Source organism: Lipophrys pholis, assembly GCF_963383615.2.
Source record: "Lipophrys pholis genome assembly, chromosome: 21".
Lineage (NCBI taxonomy): Eukaryota > Metazoa > Chordata > Actinopteri > Blenniiformes > Blenniidae > Lipophrys > Lipophrys pholis.
Window position 1 is genome coordinate 22,608,102 of NC_137649.1, and position 22,695 is coordinate 22,630,796.

The window sequence follows — 22,695 nt, forward strand, 5'->3', positions numbered from 1 at the left end:
AACACACAGGTTGGGTTTTCCCCATTCATGAAGCCAACACTGAGTCATTCCTGCAAAGTGCTGCTGGCCATTCAGCCACCAGCAGGAAACATTTCTTTTTTTTTTTAACTCTCATGTTGCCTGTTGCCTCCACTGTTCCTTAAATAACCAGGCATCCTCCCCCTCCCTCCCTCCCTCCCTCCCGCCCTCCCTGCAGCCCCTCTCCACATGGTTACAGTCAGATACATAAACCAGGCATCAGCATCAGCACCGCTGCTCGTGTGGCGCTGCACGCGGTGGAGGAGGAGGAGGGGTAGGAGGGAGGAGGAGGAGGAGGAGGAGGAGGAGGGGGAAGACGCACATCGCACCACCGCGGCTCGTCGCTGCCACTGCAGCCGGTGCAGCGATCCAGGCTCACGGCTTCTTCTCCTCCGCCGCAGCGGAGGCGGGATGGCTTGAGAGGAGACAAGAAAAAGCAAAAAAAGAAATCTGGGGGGGGGGGAGGGGGGGGGGAGATGGAAAAAAAATCGCGATGATGTTTCTGACTTGTCTGCGCGCGTCTCTCTTTTCTCTCTTATGTGCGCGCCCGCGCGCGTCCGCCCGTCTTGCCGCGAATTGCTGCAGTGCCGCTTTTCCAGGTGTGTGTGTGTGAGTGTGCATGCGTGTGTGTGTGTGAGTGTGCATGTGTGAGTGTGTGTGCGTGCGTGCGTGTGTTGGAGCCTGGTGTAATTCTCTTACGACTTGAGCCTGAGCCGGGGACCGCGAGTCTTGATGTCACATGTGCTTCATCGGAGGAGACGGGGCATCTGCAAGCGGGATTCTGTGGAGGATGCTGCGGCAAGTGATACACAGAGGGCTCAAGGCTTCGTTCTACTGGCTGGGCTTATTCGTTAGCAGGCACCCCGTCTTCTTCCTCACCGTGCCCGCCGTGCTCACCATCATCTTCGGATCCACGGTGCTGAGCCGCTTCAAGCCGGAGACGGACCTGGAGGTGCTGGTCGCCCCGACGCACAGCCTCGCCAAGATCGAGCGGAGTCTCGCCAACAGCCTCTTCTCCATCGACCAGTCCAAGCACAAGCTGTACTCGGATCTGCACACGCCGGGCAGATATGGCAGGCTCATCCTGCTGGCCAGGTCCGGGGGGAACATCCTGGAGCTGGCCGACCAGGTCCTGCAGGTGCACAAGCAGGTGCTGGACCTGCGCGTCAACTACAAGGGGTTCAATTACACGTTCGCGCACCTCTGCGTGCTGAGCCACCGGGACAAGCGCTGCCTGCTGGACGATATCGTCACCATCTTCGAGGACATCAGGCAGGCGGTGCTCGCCAACAGCACCTTCCACAAGGTGCCCGTCAGCTACCCCAACACCACGCTGAAGGTGAGATCGCTTCGTCTTTATTTGTTTATTTTGGATTATTTGCTGCACATGCATGTCCAGGTCTACCCCCCCCCCCCCTCCCCCCTCCCCCTCCCCCTCCCCCGTTCCAGCAGAGGACGGTGACTGTGCAGCAGCAGCATGTGAGAGCAGTCTGGCCCTCACAGCTTGCCATAATTTCTGAATGAACCGCTTGTGGGCTTGTATCCGCTCCGGCTGCAGATTGCTTCATATATCAGGCGGCTGGGGAACCCTCTCTATAACATGCCCCCCCCCCCCCCCCCCCCCACATCCTTGCTGGTGCAGGTGAATTGTAAGGATTTCATACTAGAGGCCTCTTTTCTGCACACATGCAATGCATGCACACGCAGGAAGGGATATCCTGACCCCCCCCCCCCCTTCATGCAGTGTCTCCCTCCCTGCTGTTATGCAGAAAGCACATGCAGCATGACTTGTCCACAGCTGCACGTCTCTCCCTCCAGCCTTTGCACAGTCAGATTGTGACTGAATGACTGACTGCACGCATTCCTCACATACAGAGGAAAAGAGGCCAAGCAGCAGCTAAGACTCCTCGTTTCTCCTTTTAATGCAATCCTCGGCACTCTGAGGTGCGATGTGCATCACAATCACGTTTACCAACATGTTACATCATCACACGCTCCGCGTTTTGCCGACTTCACATACAGTTCGCACACATTTTTAATTTTCGTCCAAACACCGCATATTTATTACGTTTATATTAGATACTACTGCGCGCAGGCTGGGTTGGCAGAGTGGTCTCAATTGGAAGGTTGCAAGTTTGATTCCCCATCGAGAATTTTCACCTCTTCATTCGGGTGGCGTTCACGTTGCACTTTTTTAAACCGGAACAAACCGCCTGGAAAACGTCGCGCAGTTACACAAGCGGCTGGTTTGGGGGCGCTGTCGCCCGAAACAAACCAGAGAGGCAGTGAAGAAGAAACACGACTTATTGATTGGTCCGGACCGAAAGAGGAAATCCCGCCGCGTTAGCTCGTGGTGGCTACGCTCGTTAGCTTGTGGCTAATGGGTAGCCACATGCAACCAGATGTCAATGAGAGTCTCACTTTTTCTTACTGCTTCTTCCGATTCAAGCGGTTATAGCCTTTGTTTGTTTACTACCCAGAATGCATTGCACTCTACGTCACGTCCTCTCACCCCGACACACTCTTAGATCTTCTGGAAACATTCCTCAGGGATTTTTGGCTCATATTGACACGATAGCATTTTAAGAGGAAACACGGAGGCACAAAGAAAAAGATAGAAACCCATTTATACATGCCTGGAATAAAACACAACCTTGAAAGAAAGAAAGTATTTCCAGTGTTTTACACTGATATATATTAGGAAACATTTATAAAAGCTAAAAGCAAGTGCAGTGATCTTTGGGACTGTAGATATAGAGGAGTACGTAAATAAAATTAAAGCTGTAAGTTTGTCCAGTTTATCGGGGGAATAAAGGCGGCGGTGAGAGCCGAACGGAGCGGATAGCGGCGCGGTCAATAACATCCAGCTTGTTGAAGGAGAACGTTTGATCTGTAGATTGCGTCGCCGTAGTCTAAGATTTGGTAGAACTGTCGTCCAACGTCACGGCTGAACATCTCAAAGAAACCCTGTTGGACTGAGATCTGTGACTGTCGAGGTCTTCAGAGGCCAGAGAACTCGTCTTCGTGCTCCGGAAGCCAGTTTGAGCTGCCTCTGTGAGCTGCAGTGTAGCCGAGGTCAATCCTCAGGTAGACTGTGGAGTTTAAACCTGCTCAGGTTACAGCAGCAGCAGCAGCAGCAGCTGGACCGTTGATACCAGGCAGCATGGATCCAAGCTCTCATGGTGTTTACACCAAATTGTGAATGCTGATAGTCCACAGTTGCCTCAGTTTCCTGTTTCCCACGGTTGTGGTCATCATCAGCCACAGGAATTTCCTCTATTCTATTCTATTCTAGTCTATTCTATTCTATTCTATTCTATACGGCAGTGTGTGAAAATCCCAGTATTATTGGCAGTATGTCGAATACAGACCAACAGATCTAAATTACTTTTTTTTTCTTAATGTTTTCACTTCTGGAAATTTTCTATCATGAAATGTGATACTTCCTGGCATTACCTGCTAGACTTTCTGTTTTTATACATTTTTTTCCACTTCAAATTTCTTGCAAAGAGTAACACGAGACCTGTCTGTCCTGTGCTACGCTATAGACTCTATAGCATAGAGGATGTAGAATCAGAATGTTGGTTTTAGATCAAGGTCGGATAATCCAAGTCGTTCCAGTATCTTTGCACAATGACAGGATTTAGCACATTATTTAAAACACAAGTCCCTGTTGATATTTTCTCGTGAGATTTTTCCAAAGGCATCGAGTTCGACGAGTTGAATGAAAGCCAATCTTCACATTATGACCGGCTGATGGCCCACGTCGTACTTCTGCAGTGACAGATGAGGTATTAATACCTGCAGTGGCGTACACGGCTCTGCTTTGCTCACAGGGGAGTTTCTGTCTGACCAGAATCCCGACGATGAGCTTTTACTTTGACACTGCAAACTTCCCCGTTGCAGGCTGGACTGCTTAAACAAGTAAATGATTTTGTCCAAACGGAACCACACGAGCTACGGCGCTATAGATCATGATGGGTTTTAATTGGTTGTGTTTGTCTGTGGGTGTGTATAAACAGGTTTTTTTCTAATGGAGATCATGTTGCAGCATGATTTATTAAAAGCACTATTCGGGTCATGTGTTGGGTCATTAATGGTAAATGCATTTCACTCATATTGCACTTTTCCACTGCACGAGGAGTCCCCAAAGCGCTTCACACTGTTAATCACATTCACACACCAATAGCGTGCCAGGTGCTGAAGGCGCTCATCCAACCCATGGAATGGGTGCTTATTGAGGGGAGGTGACAGGCTGAGCAAAGCCATTTCTGGAGGTTTTTAAAGGACAACGGCCATAAAAGACTTTTTTTTTTCTTTCTGCAGTCGGTTATGCTTGGTCATGACCAATCATTGGGTTTTTCCTCTGTAAAAGTTGCTTTTAAATTACTTGAATTCAGTTGAATTGGTGCGGACCTTCTTTGCACCAGTAACCACTGGTTACTGGTGCCCCAAAACATTACCCAACCTTCTTGGATGTATTGGGTGAGGCTCCAATGAAAATGGGGTTTAGAACCAATCTCCTATCCATCCCCGTTGAAACCAAACTCCCCGATACGAGATTTTCTGTGACGCCATCCGTCAGCAGCAGATAGAGCAGAGGACGAGCGATGTCGGCGGTTTAGAGATTCTTTAATATTAGAATTAAAATGACAAAAGTACCCACTTTACGCCATTTCCTTGTCAAAGTCTTTTTTCCAGCCATTAGTGATATTTTAACCAGATGTCGATCCCCTGCCTGTATGTCGTTTTCCATGAGGTTACCCAAATAAAGAAAATCACCGATTCATTGAGATTCTCATCCAACATTTTAAAATGATTTGCATCATGTAATTTCAGCTTCATATAGATATATACATGCTGAAATGTACCTCAGAATGTTGTGCAAACTGCACAGTGACTTTACCTCCTGCAGAAGCTCCAGTAGTTTGGTCCTGAGGCTTGATTTCCTGCTTCTGCAGCTCCTCTCACACTGCATCAGCCCGTTGAGCTCCACATTCCACCGTCTGCCTGTCTTGACGAGCTGTCTGGGCCTATAATTCATTTTGCCTCACTTCTTTTTGCCTCATCCGGCTCTTTGATGTCACAACCGGGGTTTATTTCTGTGCTTGTTAGACAGACGTAGTTCTTGTTTAAAAAAAAAAAAAAAGTTCCTACCTTTTGCGAAGCTGAACTTTAAGCTCTGTTCCCTGGAGGAATTGCTTAAAATATAAACTCTTTGTTTATCCGTCTGCTGGATCTTCACTTGCGTAATCTTTATAAACTGTCAGGTAAATGAAAATACTTCAGAAGACTGTAAATGGGGCCGATGCTACTTTATCAGCGTATTGCTGTGAAAATGTGTACAATTTATGTGTCAACTTTCATAAGGATTTAAGCGGCGTGCGTTTAGAATAGATAACGAATATACAGTGATGAGCCATAACATTCTGCCCACGGACAGGTGACGTGAATAACACGGATTATCTCGCTGTCAGAGCACCTGTTAGTGGGTGGGATGGGTTTTCGTTTTGAAACTGATTTGTTAGAAGCTGAAGAATTGGCCAACTCTGTCCGACTACCTCAAAGATAATTATATCTGTGGTGTTCCTGCTCTGTGGCCAGGATCAGGGACACACGATTTTGGATATGTGCCGATATTTTTTTAAACACAATACTGCCAATGCTGGAGTCAACAGATGCGACGGCGTGTCCACAGTGTCCGTGGACTTCCCACTCATTGCCCGTTCCAAATGCACCAATGTCCTCAGCTCATTTGCATAAAGTTGAATTCGCTTGAATTCAACTTCATTCTTATACTGACAAATACGCCACAGTCGAATTAGAGCAGTGTTACAGAGAAAAAAACAAACAACAATTCCGCAAGAGCATAAGCAACTTTGGAAAAGGAAAAACTCCCCTGAATCCCGCCACGGGGGCGTGGGGGTTCGACGCATCGCAAAACTTTTGTAAAATGTCTGAAATAGGACAGATTCAGCAGCTTGTTTCTCGCCTCAAATGTTTTCAGAAATACTTTTTTTCTGAACTGTTTTAGTTCTAAAAGAGAAAGTTTGTGAACCATGTTGCTTTGGTTAGAGCCCCAAACGATGCGTTCGGGTGCAGCACGTAACTCCAGGCCGTTGCGACGTGCTACATCTCTGGGACCTTCGGATAAAGTGTCACCACAAACAACGGTCTCATTTCCTTCTCTTCACCCTGCGAGTTATTATCTCTGAATCCATGTTTGGTTTGTTTTTACAGCTCCATGCTGAGAAGTCTGAGAAGGCCACGTCCTTTGAAGGATGAAGCCCTTTTTATTCAGCCTTTCACGCTCACATTTCCCTCATAATAAGTTCATTTGTGGCCTCAAATAGTTGATGTGCAAAAATATACTGGACTGAACTGCCTTCTTGGTTCAGTAGCTCTACTATCCAGATATAAAGATGATTTAAAAATTTTATCACAAAACTCAACAACATTCAAACGTGTTTCTCATTTTTTGATAATGAACAACCTTAACTGCTTCTGTCATAAAAACTAAACGCAGCGGCAGCCTTAAAGTACTGATACTGGCGCATCACATTCATTCTCACACTAATATTGTTGTTTGACAAGATCAAGCTGCTTGTTGCTTTCCGGAGAGGATGACAAAAATTGAGTGCCGGATTGAATTAAGTTGTTGCGTCCCAGTTATGCTTCCTGGCAATGTCACACAAAGGTCATTGTTGTTTCGAGAGAGAGAGAGAGAGAGAGAGAGAGAGAGAGAGCGCACACTTCTTTAAAAGACTAGTACTACCCTTTAGCTACTTACCGATTCCGAGTACAGTTGCAAGTACTTATTAAATGCCATTCAGACAAATTCATACCCCATACGTATGGAGGGCAAAATGTGCCAAAATTAAATAAATACGCCCTCAAATAATTAATTAAATGTATCATTAATTCATTAAAATACCAATTCATTCTCTAATCACCTGATTGGTCGTCCCCCCCTCCCCCCAACATAAAGTCAGAACAGATCGATCCCAGATAAAGGATTGATGCAGAGCGAGTGAACATATTCTGATCCACTGGGTGGCGCTATATGTTAAAGTCTGCTCCTGACTGACAGTAAAACCTCTTGTATTTTCTAACTTCTGCACATTCAGCTTCCCAGGTGGTACCTCAGGTGTCGCACACTAACACGTCCCTGGAGCAACACATAGCTAACAGTGGTTCCTATTGCTACACTACACATCCATACAATAAATTCATGAAGCAGTGCGACACGGGTCCATGAAATAATTCATTCAATTGCGAAATGATTGCATGTTTAGTTTTTTTTACAAAAAATGAATTCGTATTTTAATGAATTATAGACACATTTATATTTTTAATTCCAAATTTATTTAATTAATTATTTAACGGTGTATTTATTTATTTGATTTTGGCACATATAGTCCTCCATACATACGGTTCATCCCTTGAAGTTTCTTAAGCCAAACAGCAGTGCCTGACCAAAGCAAGCGTACAATATGTAAGGAAAGTTCGAATCGACTGTCAGCTACTAACATCCATACTTTTCACTGTGTTCAAACGTTTTTGTTTACATCTAAAATAGTCGCCGTCATTGTGCTATACAACGTTGACGTCTTTCCCATCTGGAGGTTTATTGTAGTCACATTCCGGAGGAGATGCGCAGGAATTACAGCGGCCATGTCTGCAGCCTCGCAGAGCACCTACATAACCCCCTTAGCATGGATTATGAACGCCCCATTAGACCCGGCATGAGTCACACTCCAAAAATACTTGAGGTCTCACGTTGTAACACACTTTCTTGAGTACTTTCTGCATACGTCTCAATAAGAGCAGACAGCTCGGGGTGAGTCGAATCGCTGATGTGGCCCAGCAGTATTTAACCTCAGGTTGGATTTGAACACTCGTGTAGATATTGAAGTTGTGTTAAAAAGATGAAACTGTGATTATATATTCTCCTCAAGAGGACAGCTGGGAGATTATTTCTCTGCTCGCATCGTCTGTCACCATGAACTCGGTTTGGAAACGTCAGGGCGTCGAAGGTTTTTCACATAAAAATCAACAATTACTCCAAATGGCTTTGAAATCAGAGAATGCAGCAGGCGCTTCATCGTCCTCGGGAAGAAATAAGAAAAAAAAAGAAGCCAATGTGACTCATAGATACTGCTGAGATCTATTTGAAATGCTTTAGCAAAGTCAAAACATACCACATGCAGGTCTTGACTTCTAAACTGATGAATTTGAGGCAGTCTCTGATAAAGTCAGCCAATTCTATGACTTCATGGTGCGACGTCCACCACCATCGATTTATCGGCTGAATAAGTCATCTGCTTTTTACATTTTTTTTATTTTGCGCCCTGGATCAAGTAAATTGTTCGCAGAAATTGTAGCAAAACAATCAGAGGGATTTGTTTATCTGGTGAAACGGCGCGTCGCGGCTGTTTGATTGTGCCGGATTATTATTATGACAAGATAAATCCTATCTGTGAGCCTGCAAATTAAAAGTGAAATCATTCAACAAAACAGTGTCATAGTTCATAGTCCCATCCCGATGTTGTTTGTCCTATTTTCCTTAATTAAATCGACTATTATAGTGTTGTTCAGTCGTATTGGGTGAATAGGCTAATGGCGTCATGTACAGTTTTACAGTGAGTAAATTATTCTCCGTGGCATCAGTCCAACTTTATTTTGAATGGATCAGCTGCCAATGTGTCCTCAGTTTCCTCAAATGCAGCAGGCAGCGGGAGTGAAATACAAAACATGCACATTTCTTTGTGGAGTACGTAAGTAAATGAACCCTGAACAGTGAAAGTGAATCCTGTGTTTGTATTGTAAATACTGTGTGCTTCAAAAATGAGGAATTATTCGTTTTTTTTCTGGGCAAAAAGCAAAGCTCTGTGTTCTCTGCTGAGTCACTGTTTCAGTTATCAAGAAATCTTCCTGATAGACTAGAATTAAATGTGATTTGGTAGTTGTTGGTTTTATTCACCGTGCAGCTTTTCTGCCGTCTACTTGGAGCCCGAGCATTTTCACAAAGTTGTGTTTTCTCCAGTTCCACCTTGCGAACCATTTTCAAAAGGTTGCGTTTTCAGTCGCTCCGACCACCTCCAGCACCCAAAACGTGACAAATGTTTTACTCGTTCAAACGGCAGGGAAATGCGACCCAATTCAGATTTTTTGCTCACAAGTGACTCATATCCAACCTGTTTTGTGGTTAAAAGCTCCAACTCTGATTATTTTTTTTTTTCACACCAGACCCAGGCCTCGATCATATGTGGTACCAGTTTGGATATTTTTCGACATCGACATGTGACTGACGTCACTGATAAGCATCGGAGGAAGCGGCTCCGCCAAAATGTTAAACGCTGTGCTCTTTTTTCCTCGTCTTGTCGTCTCAATTTTATCGGCTCGTATTTAACAACCACTTGAAAATGAATCTACACGCTGACCTGTGTCGCCAGATATGACGGGTATCCCCCCCTCTTGGGAACCAAACTCTCTTACCTTTAAACTTTGTTCATTTCCTGCATTTGTGTGTTTATAGTGTGTTCTTTATGACACATATAATAGTTTTAGGGTTTTAACATGATTCCTTCACAGACTCAGATTTGGGCTGGTTTTTATCGCGGTGTTTGGGTTTTACGTTGTATGGGCTGGAAACAGAGAGTCACGTCTGGCAACCCTGATGCTGACCGTCCATATTTACTTCTGTTAACAGCGTCTTCTGCGCTCCGGGGCCCGAAACCGTTGGATCGGATCAGGTTCACATGGCAGTCTGATCGAGGTCGAGTTTAAAATGTAATGTGAACAATCACATGAAAGAAATCGGATCCCGGCAAAAAATCTGAATTGAGCATCAAGACCAGCAGTTTCGAACGAAGACAATGAGTCTCATGTCCGTGACCGTGACATTTTCCATTGGAGAATCAAGGATTGGCCTGAGAGAAGAGATGAATGAAGTGAGCTCCTTGCCTCCATTGGTGTGTGAATGTGCTCTTGAATGGGTGAATGTGACTAACATTGCAAAGCACTTTGGGGGCTGTGAAAATTGCTCTATCAACGAACTCCATTTTTCACCATTTTTGCTCCCTTTCTTCTTCAAATAGACGGAGATACTGTAGCCTTACATGACATTCCACCGTTTCCAGTAGTTTCATGTTAAACATGAAAGGTTACTCCTGCAATTTCCTTCTATTCCGTCCATGTTCTGGTTCTGATTCCCTCCAGTCAGACTGCCTTTATTGTCCCCGCTGCCTTTTTGAACTCCTCACCGCTCTGAGCACTTCTTATCGCGCAATTACATTACTGTCAAACTCCTGCCACCGTGATGTCTAGCATGTGCTGCATGATTTCATTATTTTGAAAATGACTGTGAAGCTCCACATCAACCTTTGGAATACATCACCAGGTCTGTCCGCAGCTGTGAGGCGGGCTCGCCTCGCCAAAGGAATACGCATAGACAAAGGAAATTAATTGATTAGTTGTGTTCCCCCCCCAAAAAAAGATCAGCTATTTTACCTGAGCTGGTAGTTCAGGTTTCCACGAGCAAAACATGAAGTCAGGATTAAAAATGGGTTAAAAAGTACCAAAACTTAACAACATTGTTTCCCATTGCTCTCTTCGTCCCTGATAACTCTTTCCCTCTCTCTCTCTTATCAGCAGTTTTTTTTGTTCCTGCTGGCTGTTTCCCTTCTTCTTCTTCTTCTTCTTCTTCTTCTTCTTCTTCTTCTTCTTCTTCTTCGTCATTTGGGTTCAAAGTTGCACTACAGCCAACTGCTGGTTTCTCTTGTACATACCATTCCCACCGCTCAAAAAGAAAGAAAGAGAGAGAGAAAGCCACAGCCCAGTCATTTCTCCAGATTTTTTGGCAGCCAAAAGCATGTTCCCCGGATATCAGGAATGTCACACACTGATATACCCATTGAACGACCATATTCAGATGCATTACATCACATAAGAATTTCAGGGATGTGCCAGGAATGACGGGAAAATTATATTAGTAACTCATCATGCCTACGTGTAAACGCACCTTTACATAGGTTTGAGTTGTTGAATTCACCCAGTTTTGCTGATTCATCGAATCTAATATTCTATATCTTTGGATTCTCCACAGGATGGCCGGGTGTCCTTCATCGGGCACCAGCTTGGCGGCGTGTCGTCGCCCAATAGCCGCGACCAGCAGGTCAAGTCCGCCCGCGCCGTCCAGATCACCTACTACCTCCGTAACCACGGACCTGTGGTGCAGGATGCCATCGCCGAGCGCTGGGAGAACGAGTTCTGCGCCCTGGTCAGCCGGCTGTCCACCGCCGAGGCGCCGCACCCGTCCGACCAGCTCCACATCCAGTCGCTCACTTCTTTCAGCCTGTGGCGGGATTTCCACCAGACGGGCGTGTTGGCCAAGGGCGAGGTGCTGGTCAGCCTGGTACTGGTGCTCCTGGCGGCCACCATCTCCAGCTCCATGCGGGATTGCCTGAGGGGGAAGCCCTTCCTGGGCCTACTGGGGGTGCTGACCATCTGCATCGCCAACGTGACGGCCGCCGGGATCTTCTTCATATCGGATGGGAAATTCAACTCCACACTGCTGGGGATCCCGTTCTTTGCTATGGGTGAGTGGATGTGCAGGTCGTGACTGAGATTATGTGCTTTGTGTGTTTGATGGTTTGGTAAGTGGCTTATCAGGAGGCGACACTCGGAGCGGCTTGATTGGGGAGGGGATTAGCAGAATTGTGATGGGCTTTCCCTTGGATTGTATGGTGGTAATACATTGTCGCTGCTGTTGAAGAATAAGGATGCGTGAGGCAGTTTGCCTTGTTTTCCTTTTTTTTTTTTTAAGTGTTTTTAGTTATACTTGCAATATATTCCTCTCATTTGTATTGACTTTTTCAAACTAAGGGATTTCTTTGATGTGCTTCCTGGTTTAAATGTCTGGACAGACAAGATTAAAATGGTCTATTGCTTCAATACAGCCACAGCACATTCTCACAAGACAGGGAGTCTAGTGTCAAATTACAAGCACACTGGCTTTCATGCTGCTTTGAATGTTTGGTTTCAATAGAGCTCTCATAAACTGACATCAGTCTGAAATAGATTTCAAAATTTAGCATTCATCAAGTTCAGCTGTTAAACATTTATACAATAATTAGATGGTATGTGTCTCCAGTATTTTCTGTTGTGTTATTTGAGTATTATTGTTGAGTCATCTGCATATAGTGATGTCTGCAGCATGTGGTGCAAAGCTCTCCAAACGTTTGACTATATTTACAACCACTATAAACAAATATGGTCTTAAAATGATAATTTTCTGCAAAGGACTTGGTGATGCGTTGACATCAAACCTACTATCCAATAATTACTTTCTATGTAATAATTAAATTACTCTACCAGAACTCTATACGCCGGTTTGTTGACATCTTAGCGGCCACGGAAACGTCAGAAGATTCCCGAGGCAAGATCCCGTTTGTGCACGCGATCTCAGGAGATCTCGAGTCGCACTGGAAAAACAATCAACGACCCATTTCACAACATTTCAGACTATTCTGGTGGCTTGAAGACTCTTTAATTGAGAAAGCTTGGCTTTTAATTTTTGGGCTGAATGGCTCAAATGTTGATACTTGCGGCAGGTTTCCCAACATGACCAGTTAGCAAAACATAAACCGTTTGGATACAAATTCCAGTTTGTTTGTAAACAAATCGACTTTGGTGTGATCGATTTAGGAAATGAGTTTGGAAATGAGTGGTGATGGGCTTGCTTTCGCCTTTTATGGAAAGTATATTTTAAGAATTTGTTTACTGGTAGACTCATTTTAAGGTCGTAACATTTTCGAGTGAAAATGCTAAACTTCAATTGCTTTCGGTTTGTTTACATGACAACGGTGGTCGGAGCCACTGAAAGTGCAACTTTTTGAAAACTGCAACTTGTTCAGAATGCTCCTTTGCTGTAGAAAACGAGGGTAAAATGCAACCTTCTGAAAACAGTCAGGCTTCAGGTAGACGCCGGAAATGCTGCTATATGGAAACGACATGTTTTTCTGTGTTTCCGCTACTGCCGTGTAAACGTGAAACTTTGCTGAACCCAAAACACACTTGAAGCATTGTGTAAATGGGGCCTTAGCGTTCCATACCGTAGTGCTTTTGGATCCCTCTCATCCTCCACATTCTCTCCCTCAGTGCTCCACCTACATCTTGTCCGCTCACTCGTTGGTACACCTCGCCCTGCTGAGGTCACCTGGTCCCCCGGGGGGTTTTCACAGCTCGACTACAGAGCCGCCTGACATAAGTGAAGTTTAAGTAAGACACAGGGACAGGAGACCAGATCAGATTCAAGTGACCTAGAGGCAGGGGAGGAGGAGGCGGAGGAGGAGGAGGGAGAGTGTGATTGAATGGGGAGCAAGTGTAAAAAGGAAAAGTCAAGGAGAAGACTAACAAGTAGAAATAAATGTATGTATGCGAGGGTGTGATCTGATAGAGAGAGGGAGAGAGAGGGAGAGAGAGGATGGATGTGTAGAAGGGCAAGGAGATGGAGAGGACTTGATAAAGTCCATAATTTCATGTGACAGGACCTCAAAGGCAGCAGATGTCCACCCTCCCTCCTGGGAGGTCCAGACTGAGATCCCCCCCCCCCTCCCCCATCACTATATCAATGCCACATCAGGGCCGACGCTGTAATGGAAACTGATACCCAGTCTGTCACGGCACTGTAGCGCCCCCTACTGAACAATCGCTGACATTTGCAGCTGTGTCTGGATTGATGTTTCCACTTCCTACTAAACTGAAATGTTTCATTTCGTATTTGAAGCTGTAAAGATTCTGGTCATAGATGATTTTACCAGGCTTGAGCGCCCTCAGTCTTTTTGTTGCAGTATTACAGGGAAGTCGGGTTTGGATCTTCAATTTGTTATGATCTTAAAAAAGGTCTAGAAATAATGCAACTGGCCAAATTAACAATGATTATTTTCATGCAAGAAAGCAACACTAATTCTTAAAAAGTAAAATTTTGTATCTGAATATATGGCAAATAGAATTTGAAATCCAAATACATGAAAGAAAGCCTGAGTCCTCATGAAAACTTAATAATTCCATACGATGGGCTATTTATCCTTATCTATCATATACTAACATGTGCTACATGATGATTTCTTCCATTCCTATGTTGTGTCTTTAGATAATCCGCCGTGTGTGGACATTGGGATTTGGACCCTCATTTACAGTAATATAGTATTTGCCAAGTTATTCCTTATACCCACTTCCTGTTTTCCTGTCACTATTAAATGTACGGCTGTTAGCATTAGCTACAACCTTCTTCAGCCCACATGAACTCGTATGAATTTGAATGTCATTATCGATTAAACAAGAGTATCTAATCTCAAAAAAAGCTTTTTAAAGTATGAATCTCCCTTATACTTTGATGTGTTACACATTGACGACAATATGTCAAGCCTTTTTGTTTAACTCTTTGTTATGTAACTCAGAAAATGAGAATTTAAAGTATTATGACATTCTGTAAGAGCATATGTTTCTTTTTAATCTGTCTAAGAGAGGCCATAAGCACCACAGTTAAAAAGAATGACAAGATAATGAACTTTTGATATACATTCACTATTTTGGAATGCGGCTGTATGCTGATGATACTCCCATAAATGTCTTCAATACGCCCTTTGACTTTAATAGTCCCTGGATTTGATTATATTTTCCAAATATTTTCTCTTTTTCTTCTCTGTTATAGCATTTCACAGTTTATTTGCTGTGATGAAGCATGAAGTATTTTGTGTTATCCCCTTTATATAGCCGAACCGCTGTTCAGTTCATCTAGCAGCAGTAATGGGATTATTGTACCAGGGTGTTGTGGTGAAGAGGGAGCAAAGCAAAGCTCTCTATCTACTGGCCCTGACATTTGTACATGAACTTTACTTCATGACCGACAGAATAAAAGTGGCTGAAATGAGATTCCACAAAAGGGTCTTAACAAACTTCAATCAACAATCTAGGAATTACAGACCACTTTCAACAGCAGAGATTCCAATTGCTGCAGTAGACGTGGTGGACAAAAAGCAACTGCTCAGCTACCAGGTGAAACAGGAAGTGATGCAATTACTGCATCGTCACAATAACAGGAGGAGAATCAGCTTAAGATACAGATATTACAGCATTACAGTCACACTCTGAGCTGTAGAGAGGCGTTATATAAGTTGGGAGCGTATTGACATAGTTTTAAGTCAAACTCATTTTTAACTTTGTGGGATTATTTCTGTGCTAATGATCTCGCCTGCAGCTTCTGCTATCTGGCGAGCTGCTAACAAACATCTGCGGCGAGGCAGAGCCGCGTCTCACTCCCCCCCCCCCCCAATGATTCATTTGTGGTTGCTGATATAAATCAAACACCTAATTATCTTATCTGAATATAGTCCCGTGACTTAGAGGTTTGTTTTCCCTCCATCCCCAACGTGAGAGCTCCAACATCGTCTGGGATGGTGATGTATTAAAAGCTCCCTGTGTGTATAATTATACGATACGTTTGTCATTGTTCATTCCTTGGTATCACTCCATCTTGGTGCCTGAAATGTTGCATTGCCTCAGAATGCTCAGTAGGTAGGGTGCCGGTGATCACAGGGTTACACTCAGATTTGCACATGTCAAGAAAGTCATAATAAGACAATGTTCAGAGCCAAGAGCAGACCTGGGAACACACCCATCGCTTTTATTCTGAAGGTGCCTGGTTTTTTTTCTGTCAGTATGATGTTTAGCTTTCCTGGACGATTTCTGGCCCCAAAGTGTTAAGTAGGTCTCTTGATCTACACGGCAACCATCACTCAATAAATATAAGATAAAATGTTTGTTCCGGGTTGCAGACGCCTGGTCTTTCACTATAAATCCCAATAAATAAATTACATTTGTGGTTGTCATGTGACAAAATGTGGGAAAGCTCAAGGGGTATCAATACTTTTGCAACTCCAGCAGCTCCATGTTGGACTTTCACTTTCACTTTTAAGTGTTGCACCAAAAATGATTTTCACAACTCTGCTACCAATAACAATCACCAAATATTGCAACAGAGACATTTATTCCCTCTGAAGCTGCTATCGGCTCATTAACAGTTAAAGCTGTGTCATGGTTTCCCCCTCATATCTCTCATCAAAGCCTCCTTTCACGTTGTAGTAAATCTCATCCATTATTCTCTCTCAATAGTCCCACCGCCGCCGCCGCCGCCAGCCTCTGAATGTTGTAGTGGAAGCACCGTTCGGCAGGGCACGTCCCACCATGTGTCTCTGGACCCGTGTTTTATATGGAGCAGCCTTTTCCTCCCGTCTGTCTCCCCCGCGCCTATCTGGCGTGTCATCTGCGAGATGGCCAATTACTGCTGAGCTGAGCCTGTCACTTCCATCCCTCGCCGGATACTTGACGGCCGTTCGAAGTGTGAAAAGGGGAGGAACGCGGAGTCTCATGAAACATACATGCTGGGACGCTGCAGAGAACGTGTCTCTCTCTCCCCCTCGTGCTGCGACGGGCTTTCAATTGAATTCATTAAACTGACCTTACGGATCTCTGTTGTATTTACGTATTGAGACGTGGCGCTGCTGTCCATCCCACAGAGACGTGATCACCTTCCACAGGACTGCAACTCGGTCATTTTTCTGTAGTTTTGAAATGGCTCATATATGACATTATTGCTACCAAGCTTTGAGAGACATTTTTACACATATAGGTATCAAACTGCCACTGCCACATGACATTACATAATGAATTGAAGATTTATTACATTATTACATATTATTACATAATGCGGAGCTACAAAACTCTAAGTGGATTCACCATTTTAGGTCAACCCGTTCAGAAAATCTCCAATTCTCTCCTCCTACATGAGAGGATTGAAATCACGCTGAATAATCAGATCCCAGCAAAAAAAAAAAAATCAGAATGGAGCATCAAGACCTGCAGTGTGAAGGAGGGCTTCATGTCCTCGTGCGTTTATCTCCGAGTCGCCGGGTAAAACCCAGGGTGACGTAAGAGACATTAAAGGTACTGGCATGAAAAGTTCTCTCCCTCCTGTGTTCTGCCACATCAATCTGAGGCTATGATGTTTCCCGTCGGCACCCGGGAATGATTTACGACCAGTTCCCAGTTTTTTTGGACCTTGATGTTGTTGTGGACTGATATTTTCTCCTCCTGCGAGGCGGCGGGGGGTGGGGGTGTGGTGTGGGGGGGGGGGGGGGGGGGGGGGGGGGGTGTAGATGGCGACAACGCAAACGTTCGCTGCCCGGTCACGCGCCGCGGCCCATCTCTGCCGACGACGGAAGGGGCCTTCTGGGAACTCCTGCCCGTTTCTATAAGTGGGACCGAGTGACCGACGATCGATCCGCGCAGTGTTATTGCCTTGAGTGGCTCTGGGATGATGGCGGCGTGACGGCTGCAGGGTCGTTATTAAAGCCTGAAGGGAGAAATCATGAACCGGGTCTGTGCATCAATTAAAAGATGATACGGCCCGAAATTGAGAAGAATTTAATAAAATACACAATTTACTGGAAGAGCACGTCATTTCAATCTTACGATATATGTAGGGATGGACAGGAGGACAAACGGCACCGGGAACCAGATCTCGCCTTCGTCCTGTTCTCGTGTCCCAGTATTGATTTTATTTAGCGTCTCTCTCTCTCTCTCTCTCTCTCTCTCTCTCTCTCTCTCTCTCTCTCTCTCTCTCTCTCTCTCTCTCTCTCCTCCCATAAACTCAGCTCTTAGTATTCAGTTCCACATTTCGCCGCATCTCTAATTGGAGCCGTGAAATTTGCTCTTCGCCGTACTCCTGCCGTACGAGAAGCCTCGGCGTTTTGGAAGCAGGTGAAAGTGACTGCAGCGGCATTAAGGCGAAATCACAGTTTAATCAAAGTGGACAACACAGTTTGTGGCTGCGGCATCTCGCCACGTTCCCATGGTGACGGCGGCCTATAGGTAGACCCGGGAGGACGCCTCGCAGACACAAACGCCAGAAAACCAGCCGTGTATTATTATTATTAACCCTCGATTGCAGGTGTGAGAATAGTAAAGCTCTAAATTCAGACCATCGAGCGGCTTGTTAAACCTCGTCTCATTAACAAGGAAGCGGTTCCACGTAACGGGAGACGGAACAAGAGGTTCTTTAATCATCCTAATGACGCAAGTGGTTGTTGTAATTGTGATAAAGGGACCAATTACCGGATAAACATGTCAAGGGCACAAATAGAAACAATGAATAAAGAAGAAACGATGGCATCCTGGGCAAAAAAATTATTAAATAAAAAGCTACAATTTCTCATTTTACAACCTAGACGATCAACTATTTTTATTCTTTATCATGATGATTGAGTTCTTACAGTGTTTTTGGCTGGGATGTTATCCACCCCTCCATCCTATGTTATCTTTATTATATCTTTTATTCTCTTGAGCAGCGGCGTTCAGGTGTCCCATACAGTCCAATTTCATAGCTAAAGGGTTCCGGGGCACCAGCGATGCTACATGCTATATGCTAAACACGATTAAAGTACGACTGATACACTCATTAACAGCGAGCTCGGTACCTCGGTCTGCAGTACGAATAGCGCAGTGCGTAGATAGACGCGACTCATATCGGTTTCTAAACAATAGTACTCTGCACTATGTTTGATTTTAAACTGTTTAGTAGCAATTTATTGGCTGACCTATCTTAAAAATAAAAATAAGTAAGTAAATAAAAAAGATAATTGACGACAGAAAGAAAAAACAGATAAAGATATTTAAGTTAACCGTGAAAGGTCTACACACAAATGTAATGAAATTAAACAATAATAAATAAAATACTATATATAGCCCTGGTGTCTTGAGAGAACGAGGGAACCAACCGGGCAGGCATTGGAGGAATGAGCGGAGCTTTTCCACGTCACTGCTTGCACATACCTGCTTGTTTACATTTATTCTTTTCATTTCAAAGAACATCTAAAGTTAGGATTGTGGCCGGTATATTATAGTACCTTCTGCCTGCTGGTGTACCGTGTTGCGCCGCTCAGGCCAACGCCTTCAAAGTCACAGCTGCACATAAAGCATCGCCTGACTGTGTTTTATTGATTTACCGGCGTGCAGCAAAAATACGACCCGAGTTCCAATCAACATGAGAGGTATCCTTACTCAGTTTCTTATTACGGGGTCCCTCCAAGGGTAACATATCACATGCCATTAATCGCACAGACGCATGATTCCTCACTGATTCTGTGTGACGGGGTGTAATGGGAATATGAGGCCGCTCAGGCTTCAGGTGTGTGTTTATCGTGCAGGAATGGCTCCTTTTTCATTCACTAACAAAAAGAGATTTTCTTTTTTTCCCAGAAATATTCAAGCTACAAAACTGAGCTTGATTTCATCCAGTTCCTGAGAAGTTATTGCACTGAGAAAGATAATGTTTCTAGTGAAGCACCGATACCAGTAGAATTATATCTGATGTTCCAGCAGACCCTGTTCTATTCAAGCCTCTTGGTAAATTGTCACATTGAAGAGAATTTAATGTCCCACTGCTCAACAACAGAGAGCGTGCTGATGTACGGCATCACTTGGCGTGACTACGACTCCACAGCCAAGGACAGGAAGGCCCTGAAGGGTTCATTAAGGCGGCACGAAAAAGAAATTATTGTCTGAACTCTGCTCTCCCATCACCAACCACACACACACAACTTTTCTGTTTTCAGAAAGGTGTTTTTCTTTTTCTTTTCTCGTTTTCGTTTTGACCGCAACATTTTGAAAGTGCTGTCCACTTATAGGGGAATGCTGAAAACGATGTAGTTTTCATGTAGGGCCACTAGTGGATGCTGTTGCTTGTTTTGCTGTAATGAACCCACACTACGGGTGACGAGAGTCACGACACTCTGGAGGGAAACATTGTTCTTATTGTCCGTCTACATGTGCAGTAGCGGTGTTTCAGAAAAAAATGTTTCCCCGTTTCCATGGAGATAGAGTCGGAGCAATTCTCAAACAAGGTTCCACCTCAAAAAGTTGTGCTTTCAGTACCTCCGGCCACCAATGTCACGCAAATAGACCCTCAAAACACAATTTTACTATATATTTCTCAAAAGATGTCGACAATAAAAAGTCACATTAATAAAACTTTCATGTCACCTGCATTTCACCGCCTGGCAGAAATCACAGTGTGTGTGTGTGTGTGTGTGTGGGGGGGGGGGGGGGTATGAGTATAAGTAATCCATTTTTAATGGAACATTCAGCAGGAAGTGGGGTCTCTAAAGAACCCCGCTTAACAGCTCCAAATATAGACTTAAAGAGCTGAGCGCCTCTATTTTAAATGGATCTACAGTAAACAAGTCAAACTCTCCTCTCTGTGTGATGTAATTCCTATTTTTTTATGTGTTTTTTGTTTCGTTTTGTGTTGTTCTTTTGCTCAATGTGTCACAAATCACTTGTGAAGCGTTCTCACATCAAAGACGAGACGGTGACAGTGAAAGTTATTCCGGGATCGGCGTCGGAGGCTTTTCTGTCGAGTTTTCCTCACAAGTCAATCGTAGAATATTAAGAGGTGATATTACCAGTGGATCTAATGTGTGGTAGTTTGAGTGTTGCTGCAGTGAAGCTACCAGTGGGAGTCGAAGGAGTCCGGGCATTTTGACAATATTAAGCTTTACCCCGTTTATAACACCGGGTGTCAGACTCGAAGCGTTTTAGGAATGTTTTCACTCGAGAACGTTGTTGCTTAAACGGGGGACTTAGTTTCTCTTTTTTAGTTTGTTTTAGTTTTTTCTTCCCCAGCGAATGTTTACGTGGATGAAGCATCGTCCCGTCATGGTTTCTGTCCTGGGCTGGACGTTCCGCCATACACGTCCACTACAAACCTCTGGAGTCATGCTCTTTGTAACGTCTACAAACTCTTGAGACACTCTGAGGAACTCAAACTCAAATTTTTTCCAAGAAAGACTTTTGAGTGATTGATATCAAATATCTGAAGTTTTTTTTTTTTTTAACTCCTGCCGCCTCAGAAAGCTCTTTATTGTATTAGAAGTGTGTGAAGCTTTGCCAAAAAAGAACAAGCAAGCAGCGGAGCTTGAAAGACTTTAAATCGGAGAGGTGGGCTCATTCCTCAATGTGGTTTTAGTAACTGCTACCTGATTGGACTCTAATTGGATGGATGTGAATGTGCTTTATGTGGGATTTGTCACAAAAAAAACCCATTTCAGGTGACCTGTGAAAAAAAAAGAAAAAGCAGGGGGGAAAACGGATCTCAGGGTGGAACTTTTCGAAAACGTTTCCGTCTTTGTGTAAACGGACAAAAACTTTCTGGAAATGCTCGCGTATCGAGTAAACGACGGAACCGCTCCTGCTGCGCATTTTTCCACACATGCTCAGTCGTTGGACAATAACAAACATGGCGGCTTCCAGAGTGTCATGACCCCCCAGTAAAGATTCTCCCGGGGCTTGGTAGTTTTATACTCGAGAGTCACAGTAATAACAATCCGTATACTCACCATCAGTGTGGTTTCATTAGAAAAACAAACAACAGCACCCACTAGTGGCATGGCATGCTAACGACATCGTTTTCATAACGTTGTCGTGTAAACGGGAAACTTTTCTGACATGAAAATGCAAATCGATTTGTTATTTTAGTTGTTTTTTGCAGATTTTTCCCACAAATTTTGTAATTATTTATTGGCACATGATGTCATCTCTTTTCTCTTGTGAAAAGCTGGGAGCTCGGCGGGCACGTGTGGGTCGCGGCTGAAACTAGAGAATATTTACTTCTCAGTTGAAAGGAAAAAGAAAGTAGTGGAGTTCATCCGGAGCTGCGTCGCCTATGTATTGATTTGGGTGTTGAAGATTGCTTTTGGACTCCCCAGCGCTCGGCCTCTGCTTCACTCTGCTCATCCGGCTTTATTGAGTTTGGATCACCGTTGTGCGCCGAGACCTCCTCCTTCGCGATATTGGCTCCTTTGTCATCTCTACCTGTTGTGACAAGCCGACACGGAGTTCGGTGGCGGGCAGAAGCGACCGGCATGCTCACTCGCAACGTGACGGATACATTATTTTGGCGGGGTGGGAGGGGGAATGAACGATTTTGCAGCAGTAATTTGGTTTATTGACTTGTTGTTTTTTTTTCTTTTTTCGTGGTACTGGAGGAGAAGAGAAGGAGGAAGTGGCGGGCCTGTAGCGCCGCATTATGTAATACTGGTGCAATATGTAATATTGTAATAAATTATTAACCCAAGATGTAATAACGCCACATTTTGTAATAAAATTCTTGAAACGCATTATGTAACAAAGTTTGCAGCAATTTGTAATAACTTCTTCCATTTTGCAACAGTTATTACAAAATACGGGTGTGTAGAACTGCATTATGTAACAATATAATAAATGTTCAACTCATTAGGTAATAACACCGTATTTTGTATTAATCTGCTGCATTTTTGAGTAAATGTTGTCACATTTTGTAATAATTTGTTACGCATTGCAACAGTTTTTACAAAATCCAGGCGCTCTCCTTTTTTTTAAGAGAATGTAATAATTTGGTGCATCATGTAATAAATCATAAATATTGATTTGTTAATTAGAAAAGCCATCATACCATCAGAATAACATTGAGCCTTGCTACTGAATCAGGATTTATTTAAAAAAAAAAAAACTAGTAGGAGGTTTTATTGCTCGTGTGTAAAAGTAACTGTATTCATTAAAATGGAGAATTTGTTCACA

The 22,695-nt window shown here is 44.1% G+C and overlaps 1 protein-coding gene across 1 annotated transcript in view; it reads left to right on the top strand.

Moving 5' to 3' along the window:
• Positions 1-367: 367 nt before the first annotated feature.
• Positions 368-22,695, top strand: part of ptchd4 (patched domain containing 4) — a 32,268-nt gene continuing 9,940 nt past the window's right edge. Inside the window, exons 1-2 of the mRNA XM_080490076.1 lie at positions 368-1,357; positions 11,126-11,618. Of these exons, the coding sequence (XP_080346202.1) occupies positions 758-1,357; positions 11,126-11,618 (1,093 nt within the window). The 5' untranslated portion in view covers positions 368-757. The remainder of the gene's footprint in view (positions 1,358-11,125; positions 11,619-22,695) is intronic.